At 38.4% G+C, this 22,874-nt stretch overlaps 1 protein-coding gene across 3 annotated transcripts in view; it reads right to left on the bottom strand.

The window, feature by feature from the left end:
• The window catches only part of SEC24A (SEC24 homolog A, COPII coat complex component), a 62,285-nt gene extending 39,658 nt beyond the window's left edge, over positions 1-22,627 (bottom strand). For 2 of the 3 annotated variants that reach the window (XM_007172160.3, XM_007172162.3), the window contains exons 1-6: positions 22,043-22,627; positions 7,940-8,422; positions 3,448-3,618; positions 1,456-1,533; positions 718-878; positions 254-426 (exon numbers count right to left, since the gene is read on the bottom strand). In XM_007172160.3, coding sequence (XP_007172222.2) covers positions 254-426; positions 718-878; positions 1,456-1,533; positions 3,448-3,618; positions 7,940-8,422; positions 22,043-22,139 — 1,163 coding nt within the window. In that variant the 5' untranslated portion in view covers positions 22,140-22,627. The remainder of the gene's footprint in view (positions 1-253; positions 427-717; positions 879-1,455; positions 1,534-3,447; positions 3,619-7,939; positions 8,423-22,042) is intronic. The other variant, XM_057540220.1, reaches the window with a different exon arrangement.
• Positions 22,628-22,874: the final 247 nt, after the last annotated feature.

The following is a 22,874-nucleotide window of genomic DNA, read 5'->3' as shown; positions in this document are numbered from 1 at the left end:
AATATCATAGTCCCATTAGAGCTGATAAGAGTAGCTATCAGATCAGGGGTTACAACTCTATTTCTTGACTTAGAACATTTCAAATATGAAGTAAGCAACTAACAAAGTGCTGTTTTCTGCATGCAGAACTACTTTCATAAATTAATACATTTGTATAGCTTGTTCGTAACACATAAAGCTCAAAAAAAATCTGGAAGAATTTTAGAACAGGTAAAATGTCTTATTTAATAAGAAGCGCTGTTTGAAGCCTTACTCTGGGTTACAGTTGAGTTTCTGGATATCTTCATGCAAATTTGGAACGGGAGGCTGCAAAGGTGTCAATGGAAGCATGTTTCTTTCTTGAAGTAGATTGATAACCCTTAGCCCCTCTGGATGTAGACTTAATCCACTCATGCTTGCAGGTAAATGATTAGCACCTAAGGGAGTCTAAAGATACATAATTTCAAAGTAAGTAGCCTTTATAATGTCTTCAGTTGAAAAGAGAAGAGTATAAGGACTTGGTTACTTAATTTCTCTCTAAATAACAACACTGTAATCTAGATTTCCTGGTCAATTTTTTGGTTCTGGAGATATATAACAGGACAAAGGCCTTATGAAATATTCATTATCATTCTAACTGGTTAAAAATGTTCATTATACCTTCCTAAAATTTTTCCATGTGAATACAGTTTAAACTGAAGTGGAATACAGGTAAAAACACAAAAACAAAAAGTATACCTGAGTAAATGCCTGTGGACCACTTGGATAATTCAAGGAAGAAGGTGGCATTCCTGTTGTACTAGGTGGTATTGTGTTCTGATAACCAGGTGGTAAGGAGGGATATGAATATCCAACACTTCGGCTCATTGTAGGATTCTTATTAGTAAGCTGTGGTGTTGCTAGAAACAAGGTAACTTTTAAGTTCTATTTTACACTCCAGAGTACTTTAAATCAACACACAGAACCATTAAATTATAGAAATTATAACTCCAAAATCCTTTGGGTAATTTAATACTTTCATTCATCAATTTTGTAAAATAAAACAAATAAACACTAGTAACAAAGTAAGAGCAATGATTAAAATCTAGCTAAAGTGGACTATAGCTGTAAACACACAAAAATAAGTTTAGTATAATTAATTTACTCTTCTATCTCATATCATGTACTAAACTTTGTATTCAGACTAAAATTTAAGTCAAAACAACTTTAATTAAAACATACTAAATGTTCAACTGGATAAGTAAATTTAAATAGATTTTAACTGACAAAAATACTCTTCAGTCATAACATAATAGTAATAAAGCCCATAATCCCAATCCTAAAGGGGAAAAAAACCTAACAAAAAATCTAAACGCATGGAGATAAAAAATGCTAACAGTAGGTATCATTGTGTGACATAATTATGAAGTTTTCTTCTTTGTTTCCTACAAGGAACACATATTAAAAAAAACAAAAAAAACTTTCATAGCATCTCACCCAAGAAGCCACCGCCTTCAATTTCATCATAACTATTGTGAACCACCATAGATCCATTATTGGTATTTGGTATAATACCTAAGAAGGAAGTTTATTAACAATATTTAAATTAGAACCATTATTATAACTTTTGCAAGATTTGAGCTAATGTCTAAAATTTATGATAACTTTCCAAATGACAAATAGTTTAAAACCACAGCCCAGGAAATGTGAAATGTTGAAATAAAATTTTCAAACAATGTAAGATTTTAAATATACAAAATATATAAAAGTTTCAAATAACTTTATAAGCTTCCAAAAAGAATGGTACTTTGTGTAGTTTATAAAATTATATACTGTCTGAAAGATTTTACCAGTTGTGAGAGCAGCATTAAAAACTTCTAAGGAGCAGTACGCACTAAAATAAGTCACCAAAATCAATACTATTTAAGGATGAAATAAATTTATGAGGATAAAAACCTTTTTTAAAAAATATGTAAGTAAGTCAGAAAGAAAAACAAATATCGTATATTAACGCATATATGTGGAACCTAGAAAAATGGTACAGATGAACCGGTTTGCAGGGCAGAAATTGAGACACAGATGTAGAGAACAAACGTATGGACACCAAGGGGGGAAAGTGGCGGGGGTGGGGTGGGGTGGGGGTGGTGGGATGAATTGGGAGATTGGGACTGACATGTATACACTGATGTGTATAAAATGGATGACTAATAAGAACCTGCTGTATAAAAAAATAAATAAAATAAAATTCAAAAAAAATAGAATACAAGAAAATAAATTAAAAAAATAAAAATATGGAACAGAGTAGAATCTAGAGTTAACTTTAAGGTGATATATATTAATTAGAACAATTGCTTTGGTCTGGCAAACAACCACTAAAATGAATAATAAAAATTTATCATTAGGTACCTCTGCTATTTATTAGCTCTAATTTGGGTACAGAAGAAACTAAAATCAATGAATAGCATCAACCTCTAGCACCTAAGTATAAAGGTGCTAACTTTTAACAGTTTTAACACCAAATAGGTAAGTTTAATAGTTTCAATAAAGTTAGTAACTCCTTTCCAATTCTCAAGACCACCAGGTCTTTAGCCATGAGTTGATACAGAAAACCTTAGTAAAACTGTTTTGTAGAAACAAACAAAAACATTGAGCATATTTTTAGTTGGTTAAAAGTTTAAATACTTATTGTAGCTTGATATTCAAAATTATCACGTGGCAACCAGTGGGACATGGCTTTGTCATTTTGTTACTCATTGTTAACACCATTCTTTTCAAATTATACACAGGTCAGTTTTTTCCCTACTAACAATACTAAAAAAAGGAAATGGTAGAAGAAAATACAAAAATGATAATATTGATTATATTGAGTAGTAGGATATGAGCAGTGGTTTTTTCCCCTCCTCTTCTGTTTTCCTATTTCCAATCTTGTTGCAATGGTTATATTACGGCTAAAATCAAATTTCTTACTTTATAAAATATTTTGTTTAAATTAATAAACTTATATGTTAAAGTTACCTCTGAAGACAATGCTTTAAAACTATAAAACATCAAAATGTTTGTATATTTGACTTTTTATTTAGGCTCATAAATATTTGTTACATTTACAGTAAGGGTGGCAAGCAAAATACTGCTTCCATAAAAAAGGGCCAATGTATTAAAAGGATAGTTCTAACATCATGTCCAGAAAAGCAAAAGTTCCTCTCTTGCCTCCCTCTCCCAATAGACATGTAACTTTATAGCCATGATTTTTAAAATCTGCACAGCAACAAAAAAAGTCAACAGTGATCCCAAAAGCTATTCCACAGCCCAGAATAGGGCAGTGGAATACCGAGAAACTTTTTTAAACTCTAAATTCCTGAGGAGCATCCCTAACCAAAAAAACTAGATTTTCTGTTAGAATATGACTTGAATGCACGGAATTCAGATAATATTCATCTTTCCACACTGAGTCAAAACTTTAGGACGTGACTTGGTTTTTGTCTTGCTTACCTTCTTGGTTGCTAGCTGAATTAAAGGTGGGCTGGGGCACAGCTCTATGTGTTGATTTCTGAGGCATAAGGGCCCTCACTGGAGGTGGTCCTCCAGTTGGAGGGGGCCCAAGAGGAGCTCCCGGTTGAAAAGTGGTAGGCAGAGGTGGATTCACTAAGGGGGGTGCAGATCCTATGGAAACAGTGGTTTTTCACATGTCACTTAAGAACTTAAGAAAAAAGCCAAAACGGCCTTTTACCGAATCTAAGTAACTTCCAAATCTATATTTCAACTACAAACCAAAAATTACTAGAAATAAGTTAACTTCCCAGATGAATGACTTTCTAATTTATATGCATACTTTACACATTTCCAAGTCTCTCCTACCATAATTCTTACCTGTCAATTATTAAAGCAGTATAAAGTCAGCATCAAATCACTTATAGAGTAGACACAATGCCCTGTTTATTGATTAATTTTTCATTAACTGGTCACAGTTTCAACAGGCCACATCAAATATTCCAGTAGAAATTAACATTAATAAAACTTTACGAATACCTATCAATATAGTCCATTCACTATCATCAATTAGGTTTAGCTTTCTAAAACTACACACTATTGTGGTTATCCTAAATTCTCCAAGTTTTATTTCATTTTGTTTCATTTTTTGGGGGGTATATCCTGTTAAAATAGATAATAAATGTGTACACTGTTCAGTGTTTACCTAATAATAATTAAAAGTAGTTTACTTTCAATAATTGCTTAAATACTATATTAAGAACACTCCCTAGGCTTAAAAATCAGGAAATGATCCAAAGTTTACGTATAAACCTTATGAAACACTGATATCCAAGAGGTTTAAAAGTACCCATCAAACTAAACTAAGAAATGACATGGTATTTGTCCTTGTATCTACCAGTATCTCACTGCCTCAATTTCACCAATTTTCTATTAGGACAGTAAGTTCTGACTACTGTAAAAACATTGTCAGTTACTCTTGGGGAAATTCTTCTGTGTGACATGGAAAATTCCAAAACCCACAACCACCTGTTCATTCAAATCAATAATACTGCTTCCACCTTCTCATTTGCCAAAGAGGAGGAACAAAGTCTACAAAGTAGATAAAATACTACTGATAATACTACTGATAAAATACATGTGATTTAATTTTTCATTACAAGACTTTTAATCCTCTGAATTTGTAAGTGAAATAGGTAATAAATTTTACATATAATATATTCTACCTGTATTTTGTAAAACCCTATATTTTGTAAAATCAAAGGAATAAAGATACCCAAATATGAAAAATTTCAATGTTTCTTCAATACTGTTCAATTCTCCAGGGCCAAATTGAAAAATGATCTCCCAACAAGACTAATCAGTGCCCTGTTGTCAAAAGTGAAGACAAAGATTACTGCCATGTAACTCCCTTATCAAAGAAGCACCCATACATATCTATGGCAATAGAGACAAGTCAAAGGAACAAAAGGGCAAGGTACATTTGCAACTCAGCATGAATAAGAATGTTTGATACATCTGGCCACAAAGATGTAACAACCTAATGTTTAACAGAATACAAGTGAGCTGATAGAGATTTTTCACAGCTTTAAGAGGAATATTGTTGAATCCAGAATAGGCTACATTTCATAAAATAGACATTATTTTTTCAAGTTGAATGACTCTTATTTAGAACACTAATAGTTAGAGTTTCAGAATCTGCCTTCTGAGATCCCTAAAACTAATTACATGCTAAAAGGCGTCCCATTAGAAAAAAAAGTCAGAGAATTTTAATATGCAAATTATAAATTTGCATAACTTAGATACGGGGGTGGGGGGTAGTTTTAAAGATTTTTTTGATGTGGACCTTTTTTTTTTTTTTCATTTTATTTATTTATTTATTTATTTTATTTTTGGCTGTGTTGGGTCTTCGGTTCGTGCGAGGGCTTTCTCCAGTTGCGGCAAGCGGGGGCCACTCTTCATCGCGGTGCGGGGACCGCTCTTCATCGCGGTGCGCAGGCCTTTCTCTATCGCGGCCCCTCCCGTCGCGGGGCACAGGCTCCAGACGCGCAGGCTCAGCAATTGTGGCTCACGGGCCCAGCTGCTCCGTGGCATGTGGGATCTTCCCAGACCAGGGCTCGAACCCGTGTCCCCTGCATTAGCAGGCAGATTCTCAACCACTGCGCCACCAGGGAAGCCCTGGACCATTTTTAAAGTCCTTATTGAATCTGTTACAATATTGCTTCTGTTTTATGGGTTTTTTTGGTTTTTTGGCCGCAAGTAATGTGGGATCTTAGCTCCCTGACCAGGGATAGAACTGGCACCCCCTGCTTTGGAAGGCGAAGTCCCAACCACTGGACCACCAAGGAAATCCCTAGATACAGTTCTGAGATCAGACAATCAGGCACCTACTAACAATGATGAAAAAACAGAGGTAAAAACTGGGGAATTTTTTTAGAGTTCTCATCAAGAAAAGAGAAGGGCAGTCATACATTTCTTTTAGGTTCATTTTATTAGTTTATGTATCTTTCTTTCCCCTTCTTTTATATAGAAACCTTCGTAAGTTTTGGCACTTCCTTATGTCTCTTTCACCACATCTGTGCTGTAATCAAGGTGCTCTACCTGAGGGCTTCTGTTACAGCCAAAAAAATATTTCAGATTATTGATCACGTGCTTTTTAATGAGAGGCTACACCTACTTTTAAATAATACCTTTTCCCAACCTATTTTCTTGTGGCTTTGGGAAAATTATTCAAGCCTCACATTTCTTATCTATAAAACGTACTGCTGTAAAGATTAAATAAGATAACACACATTAAAGTTTGGTAAAGTGCTGGAAAATAACAAACATTCAATAAATGATACCTATATAAATGTTACCTAAAAATGTTACCTAAAATGTGACCTAAAATTCTATATAATAAATGTTACCTTAATAAAGAAGTGAATGTTCATTAACTTCAAGTGATTGATGTTCACTCATGGTGTCAAATGAATAAGAATAAAAGTAATCAGAAGGATTTTCGGTCTAACAATTATGGATCAGAAGATCTCTCCAAAGAAACTAAGTTTCTAGAAGCAGTTTTAATCTTTACAAGTCCAAAATGCATTCACCAGGGCCAGCGGCTAGTCAAGAGGCTAAGAAAAAGTTTCAGCAGTTAACAAACTACAAAACTAATGAAGTGCATGTAGTATCTAGATGCAGAAATACATATGAACATAAAAAGGTAATGACTGATATTACTGTTTCACTTGGAAACTTTTACTAGTTCATTTCCTTGAGGATGTCTGCTGAGCAGAATCAACCTGCAGATCCCAATACAGAATCCGAAATGCTTTTCAAAGTAACACTATTAATGTTGATAAGTGTTTAAGACAAATTTTAATATAAAAAAAGGGAATAGTGAAACGGTTAAATGAACCTACTTTTGAACCATATATGACCAAGCACTGAGGTTAAAAAATAAAATGATCAAAGTCAGTCCAAGAGTATATAGCTTTCTTCCCAAATTGATGTAGATTCAGCACAATCCCTATCAAAATCACAAGTGTCTTTTTATTGCAAAAATTGACAAGCTAATCCTAAAATTCTTATGGAAATGCAAGGGACCTAGGACACCCAAAACAATCTTGAAAACAAACCCAAAAAGGTGGAGGAGTCAATCTTTCCAAATTCAAACCTTACTACAAAGCTACACTAATCAAGATGTTTGGTACTAGTATAAAAATAGACATATAGATCAATGGAATAGAATTCAGAGTACAGAAATAAACCCTACATTTATGATCAACTGATTTTCAACAAGGGTGTCAAGATTATTCAATGGGAGGAAGAATAGTCTTTCCATCAAATAGTCCTGGGACAACTGTAATATCCACATGCACAAGAATGAAGCTGAATCCCTACCTACTAACACCATACACAAAAATTAACTCAAAATTGATCAAACACCTAAATGTAGGAACTAAAGTTATAAAACTCCTAAAAAAAAAACCAGAGATAAATCTCTGTGCACTGCTTTCTGACCACGGATGTGCTCAATAATACTCCTCACTCCAAAAGTACTGTCTGTTTTCACCTGCCCTTCCAGGATTCTCTGGTTTCTGGAGCCAAAAATTGTCTATGCCATAACAATTAGACAAGCCAAGCCTTAGATCAAGTCCAAAGAGAGACCACAGGGATTAAGCTTCCCTAGAATACGAGATGGAAACCCATTAATAAAAGTAATGGCCAGTACTTAAGTAAGTGGTTCTGCATGCATACCTGAAACCCTGAAATATCATGGGTGACTCAAAGAAATTCAGAGGATACCTTCAAAGGAAAGAAGCAAAGCAGAAACAATCATGATTTTAAGTTGACCCAAAGATTACAGAAGTAATCTATTTAAAGATTAACAATGATCAAAAATATCAATAGCCTTCCATATGATTTTAAGGTTGAAATAATAATTTAAAAACATTTAAACAAGCAAAATTTTCCCATCTCTACATTTTAAGCAGTCCTATAGGAACTCTACCTGATTTTATGAAGTTGTTTTGAAGTGAAGTATCTCCAGAAGAAACATATTGAGGACTTGTCAAATTTGTATTCCCAGACATGGTCGGTTGGGATGACGCACAAGGACAATGGTTTGTCTGTGACGAATAGTTATATTGCCAATTCAAAGGTGGTGGTATGTTGGCTCCAGGAAGAAAGCTACCAGAAGGCATTGGTGTAGCAGCTGGGTTCTGAGAAGTAGGTAGTGGCATTTGGGGAACAGGACCACTACGAAGTGAAGGTGTCACTGGATTAGAAGCCACAGATGGTCTATAAACAGTCTGTCCAGGTCCCTGATAATTACTTAGTGGAGAAACAGTCTGGGAACCACCAGAGTTAGACTGTCCAGGGACTGGATTCAAAGTCTTTGCTGGTATTAGATGAGGGTAGGATCCTGGAAGCTGAGAATTATATCCTTGGCTCACTGACACTTGTGAAGACATCAGTGCATTTTGGACAGGACCTTCCAATAAGAGGAGGAAAAATTAGTTTTACAAACAAATAAAGCAATACTTTAAAAAATACAGTAAAACATATGGTGCTCTTACAACTCAACAATGAAAAGACAAATAACCTAATTAAAAATGACCACAGAACAGATGAATGGATAAAGAAGATGTGGCACATATATACAATGGAATATTACTCAGCCATAAAAAGAAACAAAATTGAGTTATTTGTAGTGAGGTGGATGGACCTACAGTCTGTCATACAGAGTGAAGTAAGTCAGAAAGAGAAAAACAAATACCGTATGCTAACACATATATATGGAATCTAAAAAAAAAAAAAAGGTTCTGATGAATCTAGGGGCAGGACAGGAATAAAGACGCAGACGTAGAGAATGGACTTGAGGACACAGGAGGGGGAAGGGTAAGCTGGGACGAAGTGAGAGAGTGGCATGGACATATATATACTACCAAATGTAAAATAGATAGCTAGTGGGAAGCAGCCACATAACACAGGGAGATCAGCTCGGTGCTTTGTGACCACCTAGAGGGGTGGGATAGGAAGGGTGGGAGGGAGACGCAAGAGGGAGGAGATACGGGGATATATGTATATGTAGAGCTGATTCACTTTGTTATAAAGCAGAAACTAACACACCATTGTGTAGCAATTATACACCAATAAAGATGTTAAAAAAAAAAAGAGCAAAGGCTTTAAATAGCATTCAAATATATTTCCAAAGAGGTAAACAAATAGCCAGTAAGCACATGCAAAAATGTTCAACATTATTAGTCATTTAGAGAACTGCAAATCAAAACCGCAACGAGGGACTTCCCTGGTGGCGCAGTGGTTAAGAATTCGCCTGCCAATGCAGGGCACACGGGTTCGATCCCTGGTCCAGGAAGATCCAACATGCCACAGAGCAACTAAACCTGTGCACCACAACTACTGAGCCTGTGCTCTAGAGCCCACGAACCACAACTACTGAAGCCCACGTGCTGCAACTACTGAAGCCCGCACACCTAGAGCCCGTGCTCCACAACGAGAAGCCATTGCAACGAGAAGCCTGCACACCACAACGAAGAGTAGCTCCCACTCACCACAACTAGAGAAAGCCCACGCGCAGCAACAAAGACCCAATGCAGCCAAGAAAAAAAAAAGAAAAAAAACCCACAGTGATATACCACTCACACCAACTAGGATGGTTAAAAATAAAAAGCTGGAAAGTAACAAATGTTGACAAGGATGTGGAGAAATTGGAATGCTCATACATTGCTAGTGGAAATGTAAAACGGTGCAACTACGTTGAAAAATAGTTTGGCAGTTCTTCAAATGTTAAACATAGTTATACAATCCAGCAATTCCACTCCTCGTCTGCATAAAACCTTGTACACAAATGTTCATAACATCATTATTTGTAGTATCCAAAAAGGAGAAACAACCCAAATGTCCATCAACTAATGAACAGATAAACAAAAGAGGCATAACCATACAATGGAATATTATTTGGTCATAAACAGGAATGAAGTACTGATGACATGCTATAATACAGACGAACCTTGAAAACTTTATTTTTTTTTAAAGACTATTGAGATTATTAATGTTTTGGGTTTTTTTTAACATTTTATGTTTATTTGTTTATTTATTGCATCAGGTCTTAGCTGTTGCTCGTGGGATCCTTCGTTGCGGCACGTGGGCTCTTCATTGCAGTGCATGGGCTTCTCTCTAGTTGTGGCACACGGGCTCCAGAATGTGTGGGCTCTGTAGTTGCAGCACATGGGCTCTCTAGGTGTGGTGTGTGGGCTCAGTAGTTGTGGCTTGCAGGCTTAGCTGCCTCGCGGCATGTGGGATCTTAGTTTCCCAACCAGGGATCTAACCGGCATCCCCTGCATTGCAAGACGGATTCTTAACCACTGGACCACCAGGGAAGTCCCTACTTTATACTAACTGAAAGGCATTAGTCACAAAAGATCATACACTGTACAAATCATTTATATAAAATGTCCAGAACAGGAAAACCCACAAACACAGAGGTAGATTTGTGGTTACAACAGCTGGAAGGAGGGAATGGGTAGTAACTGCTAATGGGTATGGAGTTTCTTTTTTTGGGGTGATAAAGATATTTTAAAACTGATTGTAGTGATGGTTCCAATTTTCAGTGAATACACTAAAAATCACTGACCTGTACATTTTAAAGCTGTTATTAAAAAATTAATCTCTAGAATCACTTCTCAGGAATATGCTGTCATTTTTGCCCATAAAACTAAACAATGAAAAGAAATAAGATGAATATTTTTTAAAAGATGGCACACATACAAACCTAATTTCTTTGGACTGTTTACATTCAAAAGGTATAAAAAGAAAATACATATCTTCCAATCATACCCCCTCAATCCATGCAACCAATGTACAAATATCATCAGCCTAATTTGAATCAGTTCATAAATTACACAATACTTATACAAACATACATAAGCATATGCATATAGAAAGAGAGGTAGGATTGGGAGGCCTACAAAAGCATACACACATAAGTAATACGTAGCTGGGGAGAGAGAGTCTATACGCATTGCTCTGCAAAAAAAAAAAAACCAAAAAAAAACAGGTATCCTTCCAGGACAAAAGAAATAGATCCATATGTGTTAGTTGCAGCAATGTTTATAATAATGAAAAATTGGAAACAAATTAAATATCCATCAGCAGGAGATTGAATAAATAACTTGTAGATTAGTCACACAATGGGCTAATTATCAATAAAATGAATGAACCAGATGTACATCTACCAACTGAAATAAATTACAAAAAGAATACTAAGAGAAAAAAAGGAAGTTATAGAGAGGTAAGTATGATACCTTTCTTATAAACCTTTTTATTATGAAAATTTTCAGACATACACAAAAATATAAGACTATGCAGTCTCCCACACAAAAAAAGTAAAATGTCAATAGGAATTACATTTGATTTATATACTCATTTTGGATTGTTTGACATTTTATGATAGAAAATCTTTCAGGAATTCCCTGGCGGTCCAGTGGTTAGGACTCTGCACTTTCACTGCCGAGGGCCAGGGTTCAATCCCTGGTCAGGGAACTAAGATCCCACAAGCCATGCAGCACAGCAGGAAAGAAACAAAAACAAAAACAAAAACAACTTCCTTTCTATCATAAACATGGTATGTATCTCTCTATTTATTCAAAACTTGTTTTATATCTTCCAATTATATTTCATGCTTTTTTTGTAAAGATGTCTTATACCTTATTTAAATTAAATTTAGGGGCTTCCCTGGTGGAGCAGTGGTTAAGAATCCGCCTGCCAATGCAGGGGACACGGGTTCGAGCCCTGGTCCAGGAAGATCCCACATGCCGCGGAGCAACTAAGCCCGTGCGCCACAACTACTGAGCCTGTGCTCTAGAGCCCGTGAGCCACAACTACTGAGCCCATGGGCCGCAACTACTGAAGCCCACGCGCCTAGAGCCCGTGCTCCGTAACAAGAGAAGCCACTGCATTGAGAAGCAGGCACACCACAATGAAAAGTAGCCCCTGCTAACCGCAACTAGAGAAACCCTGCGTGCAGCAACAAAGACCCAATGCAGCCAAAAAATAAAATTAATTAATTAAAAAAAAAAGGAAAATATCAATGAGTTACAAACTATCTTTTCAGTAATGAAAAAGAACATAGTTAAGAATGGAAAATATTGCAGGACATTACATGTAATAAGGCAAGTATTGTAAGGTTTCATTACAAATACATACATATATGAATATATATACTGGGTCACTAAAATATTTCTTATTGTAGATTATAGTCAAAGTCTGAAAGCCCGTGACCAACTGATACATTTGCATCCTCCTTTATCCCTCTATGATTTATTTCCTACACATCCTATTACCTTTTAAAACATGGATCATATCAACTTCCTACTCAAAACTTTCAAAGTCTTTATCTTAGCTTATAATATCCTCTATGTCCCTGGCCTCCTTTCTGGTCTCATTTCCGACTTTCTTTTTTTAAAATATTGAACATTCATTTCATTTTAATGAAACAGTGCCAGGATATATGTTCTTTCTGATCTGGAAGTAAGTATCCTGTCGTCTTCTGATTCTATTTGTTTTTTACTTGTTCTTTAAACAAATTTTAATATAAAGTTCAATTTTTCTTTAAGATTAGGTTTAACATAGACTATGTCAACTCAGACAATAAGCCAATGTCTTGAACCACAGATTCATTAGTTCTATCTTTGTTGTATTAATTATGCATGGTTCTTCTCTTATTAGGCTGTTTCCATCCTAATTTGACTTTGTTATTAGTAAATAATATCTGTTCATCTGTATAGGCCAAGGGGTCTTTTTATCTGATATCTCTAACTTTGGAAAGATGTCTATGCAGGCTGTATTTAAGCCGACTTGGAGCAGACTTGCAGTTCCAAATAAACACATACCTTTACAATTCTACCTTATAACAGTTTATCATACAATCCAAAATGGCTTAATGAATAATTTCCACTAGAGACTCAAAGCCCTGTCCATATAATGGAACACCAATTCTTTGAGTTTAGTAACTGCTTATGGTAAGGTCACTATGTGAACTGACATCAATTACTCTGTTTTTGTTTGTTTTTTATTTATTTATTTATTTATTTTTGGCTGTGTTGGGGCTTCGTTTCTGTGAGGGCTTTCTCTAGTTGCGGCAAGTGGGGGCCACTCTTCATCACGATGCGCGGGCCTCTCACTATTGTGGCCTCTCTTGTTGTGAAGCACAGGCTCCAGACGCGCAGGCTCAGTAGTTGTGGCTCACGGGCCTAGCTGCTCCGCGGCATGTGGGATCTTCCCAGACCAGGGCTCAAACCCGTGTCCCCTGCATTAGCAGGCAGATTCTCAACCACTGTGCCACCAGGGAAGCCCCAATTACTCTGTTTTAATGGTCAAAGGCCGTTACTAGCAAGCTATTCAAAGAACTTCCTACTCTTTCTCTCTGCTCAGCTCCAGCCACATCCACCTTCTTAACGTTCCTTCAACAAGCTTAAAAATGCTTCTATTGTAGGGTTCTTCACTTTTTACTCTGCCAAGAACACTCTACTACTAGCTTTGTACATGCAGATCTGGATTATGTAAACTGTCAATATGTGATTTGATGTATATTCCTTTGTCTCAAAAAGGTATATAACTGTACTTTGACCTCTAACAGATGGAATATTCCTCAGAGCTCTCTAAAACACAGTCTTCCGGGTTATAATCCTCAGGTTGATTGGAATAAAATTTTCATTTCTTTCTTAGATCTTAGACTATTAATTAATTTTATTGTCAACACTATATTTAGGCTCATCATTCATTTTACTACAAATGGTTAGGAACACTCCATTCATTGACTAATTGAAAAGACAGATTTTACTAAATATCTACTGAGGACACAAGGTGAGTAAGGTCCACTCCATCCCTGCCCTCAAGTAGCTATAGTCCAAACAGGAAGACATATAACCAGGCAGGGACAAAACAGAGTGAAATCTTAAGAGATAATAGGAGTTAGCCCCAGGAAAAGGACTGTCAAGGGTGTTCCCAGAAAAAGGAACAACATGTGCAATCGCCCGTGGTCATGAGAGGGCAGTCTGAAAAATCAGTATGGCACCGCAGAGTCAAGTGACTGAGTCAAATGTCTGAAGTGAGGCAGGAGGTTAGGACATAAAAGAACCTCTTGGGGATTGGAGGAGAGATCAGAGATTGGAAGAGATTGGAGTCTATAGCAGTAATCCAGGTAAGAAATAATTGACTAAACAGCAGCAGTGGGAATACAGAGGTGTTTGAATCAATGAAAACATTTGTAAAAAGTTAACTTATAAGCATATTCTGGGTCATCTGGATAAAAACCACATCTCACGGCCTAGTATTGCCACAAGATTTCATGGCCCACTCTCGTATTTTATTTGTTGTTTTATCACAGGCCAATCATGCTAGAGGCCTTCAAGCCAAGTGCACCCAAGTGAAAGCCAAATATCATCAAAATGAACAAAATAAGCAAAAGTCTTACAGTATATCAATGAAGAAAATGAAAAGAATATGCAGTCATAAGACCACACAGTAGAAAGACAAATACAAAAGAACCTGCTTTGTAGTAGTCATTATCATAGATCCATTTTGAGTGACTTATAATGTGAAATTTTTATTTTTATATGTATCAACTTGCAATAGTTCATTAGAAATGCAGTAGTAAATACGTAATGAAGTTTTTACTAAATGGATTTTAATATTATTTTGAAGTCATTAATAAATTATGTAGCCCATCAAAATAATAGATCAGAGGGCTTCCCTGGTGGCGCAGTGGTTGAGAATCTGCCTGCTAATGCAGGGGACACGGGTTCGAGCCCTGGCCTGGGAAGATCCCACATGCCGCGGAGCGGCTGGGCCCGTGAGCCACAACTGCTGAGCCTGCGCGTCTGGAGCCTGTGCTCCGCAACGAGAGAGGCCGCGACGGTGAGAGGCCCGCGCATCGCGATGAAGAGTGGCCCCCGCTTGCCACAACTGGAGAAAGCCCTCGCACAGAAACGAAGACCCAACACAGCCAAAATCAATCAATCAATCAATCAATCAAAACATACGCATCTGATTCAAGATCCTCATTAAAAAAAAAAAAAAAAAAAAATAATAGATCAGAGACATTAAAGGGGTCCAGAATATACCACCATGGTATAAAAATTATTTTGAGTACAGGGCATGAGTTTCAGGAATCACTTACCTGCCCAAAAGCAGAGCTTCCCAAAAGAACTCAAAAGAATTAAGTTGTCATAAATCTCCTCCCCAGGAGCAACCAGAGAAGACTGCCTCATTACCTGAGATGAGAAGTCTCCACACCACACCTAAACATACACTATCACAAAATGATCAAGTCTCCCATCTATTCTACTAAGGACCAATTTATCTTTCCTAAAAATTGTTTTCCCATAAGTACCCTTCTCTCTCTCCCCTTCCCCTATTAAGATGGTGTATAGTATATATAACTAAGATCCCACAAGCCACGCAGTGTGGCCAAAAAAAAAAAAAAACTGATAGAGGAAATTGAACCAATGGAATTTGATGTGGAATTGAATATGGGGACTGAATATACAAATTGATGTGGAATTGAAGTGGGGAAGGAACCAAGGATGATTCCCAGGATTCTGACCTGCGCAAGTCAGTAGATGGCAGTGCCATTCACTGGGACAGAAGGAGGAGAAAAGAACTGGGGAAGGCAGGGAATAGCAAAGGAAAGAGGGAATGAAGAATTATTTTCAACATACTTTAGGTGTCACCAAGAGATTCAAGTGGAAATGTCCAATAGAAAGACATCTATCTAGATGGGTTTCAGCTTATGATATAACTTTGGAACTCACTGGCATATGTGCAATATTTGCTATCATGAGAATTAATAATATCATGCAGGGAGTATGTACAGAGTAAGAAAAGAGCCAGCCACAGAAACTATGTGAAATAATAAATGTTTACTGTGTTTATTGTTTTTTTGTTTTTTGTTTTTTTTAAGAAAAGAAGAAAAAGAAGGGAACCAGGTCAGAAAGCTCTGAGGAACACCAACATTTTAGGTAAAAGAGAGCAATTAAAAGATAGGAATGAGGGCTTCCCTGGTGGCGCAGTGGTTGAGAATCTGCCTGCCAATGCAGGGGACACGGGTTCGAGCCCTGGTCTGGGAAGATCCCACATGCTGCGGAGCGGCTGGGCCCGTGAGCCACAATTACTGAGCCTGCGCGTCTGGAGCCTGTGCTCCGCAACAAGAGAGGTCGCGATAGTGAGAGGCCCGCGCACCGCGATGAAGAGTGGCCCCCACTTGCTACAACTAGAGAAAGCCCTCACACAGAAACGAAGCCCCAACACAGCCATAAATAAATAAATAAATAAATAAAAATTTTTAAAAAAAAGAATTAAAAAAAAAAAGGAATGAAAAATATTTTTCGTACTTAATAACCAAGAAGTCATTTGTGGCCTTATTAAGGGCAGTTTTGGTGGATGTATAGAAGGAGAAGCCAAATTAGAAACAGTAGAAAAGAAACAAATGAGAGATTAAAATAGATGCAGGTGATTGCTTCTCAATCACCCAACCAGCAGCTTCAAAAACAAAGAGATACTAGGTTCTACCTTTGTAAATTTCTATTCTATAGGACTCAATGGAATCCCAGAATCTACATTAATAAAATTTTCATGTACTGGTGATTCTCACATACTTCAAAATGAACTTTGTGAACTTTAGAAACCAATGACATATAAAAATGATTGACATATTATTATTCATGAAATCTAGAATGTAAAAATTAAAAGATACTTCTGATACACTATCTCAATGAATACAAAATAAAGGTTAACTTTACAAGTTTCTTCAAGAAAGCCTACTGAACAGTCACAAGAACACAATGAATAAACTACCTTTTCACATAAATTTAATAGTAAGGTAAGAGGAAAAAGATCCCGCACATCAAAATACACTCTGATCACTTAAAGAGTTGACCAATTGCAACTATAAGTGCAACAAATGGATGCTACTGCATGAAAACAGCTTGTGGGTCAGTCACTAGACACACGTACGGGCTTTAAGAAAGCAATCAAAGGGGAAGAGCAAATGCTAAGAATCAAAGTGGGGGTATGGGCAATTTCAGGGTCTACAAGACATTTATGAAATGTGATACTGAAACAGCAAAGAAATGGACTCAATACTAACAAAAGTGAGGGTCAGGTCATATATTAATTACAATCCAAAGGAAACTAAGCTAGGTGGCAATTTCAAAAAATATCTGCAAATGTTTACTCTAATTATATGTATCCACCTACATAAAGAAACCAAAGAGAAGGTTCTGATCCTTGATTCAGGCATAACTACCAGGTAAATTGAATAACAGCGGTTAAATAAGACTGCCTAGTTTAAATCTAGGTTCCACAACGTATTAGCTGTGTGACCTTGAACCAGTTGCTTGACCACTCATCTCAGTTTCCTGGTCAGTAAACCTAACAGTTCTCTTATCATAGGGCTGTTGTGAGGATTAAGTGAAATGACGCATATAATGCAACCTAGCACAGTGACTGGGCATACAGTAAGTAAACAGTAAATGTTAGTGCTTATTGTTACTATTTTATGTCTTTCAGGAGTTCCCAGTCTAACAGCAGAGACTAACCAGAAGCTCAATGCAGTAAGTTCTATTAGAGGTATGCAAAGAGTCTTATGAGAGTCCAAAGTTACTGTGCCCACTGAAAACATTAAGGGGAACTCAGCCACAACAATCAGTGTTATAGACCACATGCCAATCTTATTCTCAACATGCTTTGATCACGACTAAAGACTTCCTATATTAAAAATACATCATAAATATGGTTTTCCTCATAGTGAAACTAAAAGAGATTTACATTTCTGTCACGCCTAAAATAGAGATATGAGCACAAGTCTAGCATTTAAACTTATGACCAAGCCCCCCATATTCTACTGTGTTTTAGCTGATACTATTGTACAAAAATCCACAGAAAATTTCACCAGAAAAAAAAAGAAGTTGAAAATGAGCTCAAATCTTATCATGAACAAGTTAATGCGTGTTTAGTGAACTAAACTGCAAAATACCCAATTCTAGGATATTCATTCAATAAAACTGGTAATTCCTTAAATGTGCTAGAAACCGTGTGAGTCTACTGGAGAGAGGATGATGTGCAAAAACAGATATTCTTGTCCTCATAGGACTTACAGTCTAGAGGGAAAACTAGTATTATTTTATAACAGGGTAATCTGGGTGGGAGAGAGGGTGTAGAATATCCTCCTCACTCAATCTATAAGGGGAAAAGTTGAATATTACATAATATTACAAAAAATACTATTAATAAAACTATAGTTTCTAACTGCCTTAGCAAATTGACTCAAATAGTCAATAAGGAAGCTAATTAGAAGTGGGAGGCATGGGACTTCCCTGGTGGCGCTGTGGTTAAGACTCTTTGCTCCTAATGCAGGGGGCCCAGGTTCAATCCCTGGCCAGGGAGCTAGACTCCACGTGCATGCCGCAACTAGGAGTTTGCATGTCACAACTAAGGAGCCCTTGAGCTGCAACTAAGGAGCTAGCCTGCCACAACTAAGACCCTGTGCAAATAAATTAATTTTTTTAAAAAGTGGGAGTCACGATTTGCCTTTAGCCCTTATTACATGGTAATCAGATGAAGATCTGCCAGTTTAAGTAGTCTTGCAATTTCACCATCAATTTCTGCAAAGGAAGTAAGTGTACACAAATCTACACAGAGACTTAGAAAAACCTGTCTAGACAACCTTTGGATTGTAGTGCAATATAATAATCAACCACATAAAGAAATGTCCAGATGTGAGGCATTCTGTAATACAATGACACTATACAATATGAGAGCAAGTTACAGAAAAATGAAAAAGGTGACTCCTCAGTCACCTTTTAGATTATAATCTAAAAACAAAACAAAACAAAAGATCCAACTAAACTGTAATATGTAATTTAAGCAAGCTACATCAAACCTGAAGCGTAAGAGAATTCAATAGAATATTTAAGCAGCAGTAAGTGCCTAGAAAGAATTAACCAAAAAAATTAGATTCCAGCACTGAACTTTTTTTTCACCTTCTAGAGAAATATCCTCCCCTCCAATTCTCCACCACATCCCTACTCTCTTTATTATTAGTGGGATGAACAATAAAGGAACCCAATACAGGACATTAGCCATTTTACTGAGAATACTTTTTCAAAAAACTTTAGAAATGGGGCTTATAAAAAGAATGTTAGGGCTTCCCTGGTGGCGCAGTGGTTGAGAATCTGCCTGCTAATGCAGGAGACACGGGTTCGAGCCCTGGTCTGGGAAGATCCCACATGCCACGGAGCAGCTGGGCCCGTGAGCCACAATTGCTGAGCCTGCGCGTCTGGAGCCTGTGCCCCGTGACGGGAGGGGCCGCGATAGAGAAAGGCCCGCGCACCGCGATGAAGAGCGGTCCCCGCACCGCGATGAAGAGTGGTCCCCGCTTGCCGCAACTGGAGAAAGCCCTCGCACGAACCGAAGACCCAACACAGCCAAAAATAAAAAAATAAATAAATAAATAAATAAATAAGAAAATCCTTTAAAAAAAAAAAAAAAAAAAAAGAATGTTAAAATTATATCTTAACAAGGGTATATACCATATGACCCAGCTATTCCACTTCCAGGCATTTATCTGAAGAACACAAAAACACTAATTCGGACAGATATATGTACCCCTGTGTTCCCTGAAGCATTATTTACAACAGCCAAGACATGGAAACAACCTAAGTGTCCATCAATGGATGAATGGATAAAGAAGATGTGATAAATATACACACACACAATGGAATATTACTCATCCATAAAAAGAATGAAATCCTGCCATTTACAAGAACGTGGATGGAACTTGAAGGTACTATGCTAAGTGAAATAAGCAGACAAAGACAAATACCATAAAATTTCACTCATATTTGGAATCTAAAAAAACAAAGCAAGTGAACAGACAAAAAAAAACAAAAACTCATCAATATAGAGATCAGATTAGTGGTTACCAGAGGGGAAGGGGGTTGGGGAGATGGATGAAATGGGTGAAAGGGTCAACTGTGTATGGTGATGGATGGTAACTAGACTTGTGGTGGTGATCACTTTGTAGTGTATACAGATGTCAAATTATAATGCTATACACTTGAAACTTATTTTTCAAAAAGTGGGGGCTAGGGACTTCCCTGGTGGTCCAGTGGTAAAGAATCCCCTTACAATGCAGGGGACTCAGGTTCGATCCCTAGTCAGGGAACTAAGATCCCACATGTCGCGGGGCAACAAAGCCTGCGTGCCACAACTACTGTGCTCACGCGCCTCAACTAGAGCCCGTGTGCCGCAAACTACAGAGCCCACGCGCTCTGGAACCCACACGCCACAACTAGAGCCCACACACCGTGGAGCCTGCGTGCCACAACTAGAGAAGAGAAAATCTGCATGCCACAACTAGAGAGAAGCCCGAGCACTGCAACGAAGAGCCCGCACACAGCAAAGAAAGATCCCACGTGCCTCAACAAAGATCCAACACAGCCAAAAATAAATTAAATAAATAATAAATCTTTTTAAAAAAAAAAAAGTCAGGGGTACATATTTGCAATCCTATGATTTCCTTCCCTATCTGACTCCAGAATTGGCTCTGAGCAACCTGTGTACAGGGACTCTTTTCTTACTCTCTTACATTCCCAAGGACAGAACTTAAGTGTGCAACAAATGTCTGCTGGACTGGATCAAATCAACATAGTGACAACATCTCCAATACAGTACATACAGTGGCTAAATTGCTTTAACATTTCAAAATTATCAAAAATATACTTACATATAAGTTTACATGCATATTTACAGGATCTGCCATTTAAAGCATGTAAAACTGCAATTTATAGATTATAAGAAAAAGCCACAGTCATATGACATCTTGCTTAAGAGTTTTGACCTTAAAGTGAAATGTCTTAAAATAATTTCATCCTCGGTGAAAATGTAACTAAAGAGCCTAAAATAAAATGTAGTTTACATAATGTTACCATAAATTTGAAAAAGAACAATTGATTCAACTTAACACCATTTCAGTGCTTACCCCCACTTATTCTTGCTTCTGCCTACATACCTGCCTACTCATAGACATTTTTAAAAGTCTTTTAGAGCCTTCTTTGTAAAGAAAACAGTAGTCTCTAAAAACAATATAAATTAGCTATTTTAGTCATTGATTATTTTCTCGAACTTCACAGCAATCGTAGATTCCAATGGGCAACTTAAGCATTACATTTACTATTATCCTACCAGTTTTGTTTCCAAGAACCAAAGATTTATAAGTAAATTGGTAACTTGGCAAACTGTTGGCAGAAAATCTGTCTTTATTATAACGATTATAATAAACTTAGCAAATCACAACATACGACAATTTAAAGAATCCTAGAAGGGGTATAAAATTAGAAGACACCCTCACACCAAATGACAAATTATAGTGCCACATGTACACTCTGGTCAGAGGTCCAGAGACTTGTGTCCAACCTCCTTCCAAGTGATGTAAAGACCTCTGGAAATCAAACAGGAGATCCTCCCCTTCTAAAGCTGAAAAACTGAACGAGGGGGCCTAAGTACAATTCGGGGAAGGTTCAGGGAGAGATGAAGCAGGCCCTAAGGAGGTCTCGCCAAGGCACAATCATCCATTCGTCTCCGCAAATTCACACTGAGTACGACCCTCAAGTCACTGCAGGCCCGACAGGACCGAAATGAATCAGACCCCAAACCCTGCTCTCTAGAAGACATGGGTGAAGGGGCGAGGAGGGGAAAGGCACATAAACAGACACTATGAGCCTTGTATGCCAGTTTTGAAGTACGGACCGAATCTGTATTCTTCACCCATGTATACCCAGGGCGTTACATACACCAAGTGCTCAGCGACTGTGTGCTGAACGAAAGAATAAATAAATAAATATGAAAAACAAAGACGAGCCGCGGTGTCCGTGGCTCAGCCTCCCACCTCCAGCCGTTCCTGACCCGGGCAGGGAAGTCACCCTCCCCTCAGACGGCGGCAGCAACCAAAGGTCAGCTCGAGCCGGGGCCCAAACTTTGCCGTCCCCAGCGCCCCCGCCGTCCCCACCTCCCACCCCCGGGCGGGACTTACCGTTGGTGTAGGGAGACCCCGAGGCCCGGGCGGCCCCGTTCTGGGCCTGGAGGCCGATGGGGGCGCCGCCAGAGGCCGGTATCCCGGGCTGGGACATGACGACGATGTTTATCGGGGTTGGAAGGGGCTGGTTGGCGTCTGCGGCAGCGCCAAGCCGAGAGTTGAAAGACGACTGCTGGAAGCGGAGGGAGGGGGCTAACGACTTAGGACTGAAGGCGGGATAGAGAGAGGGCGGCGCAGGAAGCCCTAGGCATGGCGCCGCATTCTCCCTAGCCCGCCGGCGGTGACTGCCTGGTCTGGGGGCTAAAGCTTGGAAGTCGGGCCGGTGAGGCCGAAAACGCCGGGCTGGTAGGCAGCAACCAAGCGGAGAGAGACGGAGGGAGGCCCTGACCGGAACTGCCTGTCAGCCCCCGGCCGCGCAGGCGCAATCGGGACACGTGGCACTTCCGGCTCCGGCCTCGCAGCTGCCGCCGGTATCGGTGAGCTCTTCTCTCACCGCAGGGCTGCCCTGAAGCCACCTGACAGCTCCGGGTGTCCCGGCCCGAAGGACGGAGCTCGGCCTCTCCTGCCACGTCACTTTCACCGTCGGCCGGAAGTGGCGTGTGTCACCGATACGGAAATCCCCGCCGTGATGAACGTCATCTAGCCGGCACGGCCGGGATCTGAGTGCAGTCAGGGTTTCAGTGGAAGCTTTCGTGGGGTGGGAATGACAGTTCCTCTCCTCGAGTTTTTGTGAAGATTACCTGAGAGGACAGACGTCATCGTCCTCTGCTGAGACTATGCCGAGTAGCTGAGCCGATTAATGTTCGTCGCAGTATTTCATTTCACATTT

This window comes from Balaenoptera acutorostrata, chromosome 2 (genome assembly GCF_949987535.1).
Source record: "Balaenoptera acutorostrata chromosome 2, mBalAcu1.1, whole genome shotgun sequence".
Classification (NCBI taxonomy): Eukaryota; Metazoa; Chordata; class Mammalia; order Artiodactyla; family Balaenopteridae; genus Balaenoptera; species Balaenoptera acutorostrata.
Note: the sequence above shows the minus strand (reverse complement) of the source record. Positions and strands in the feature narration are given on the sequence as shown.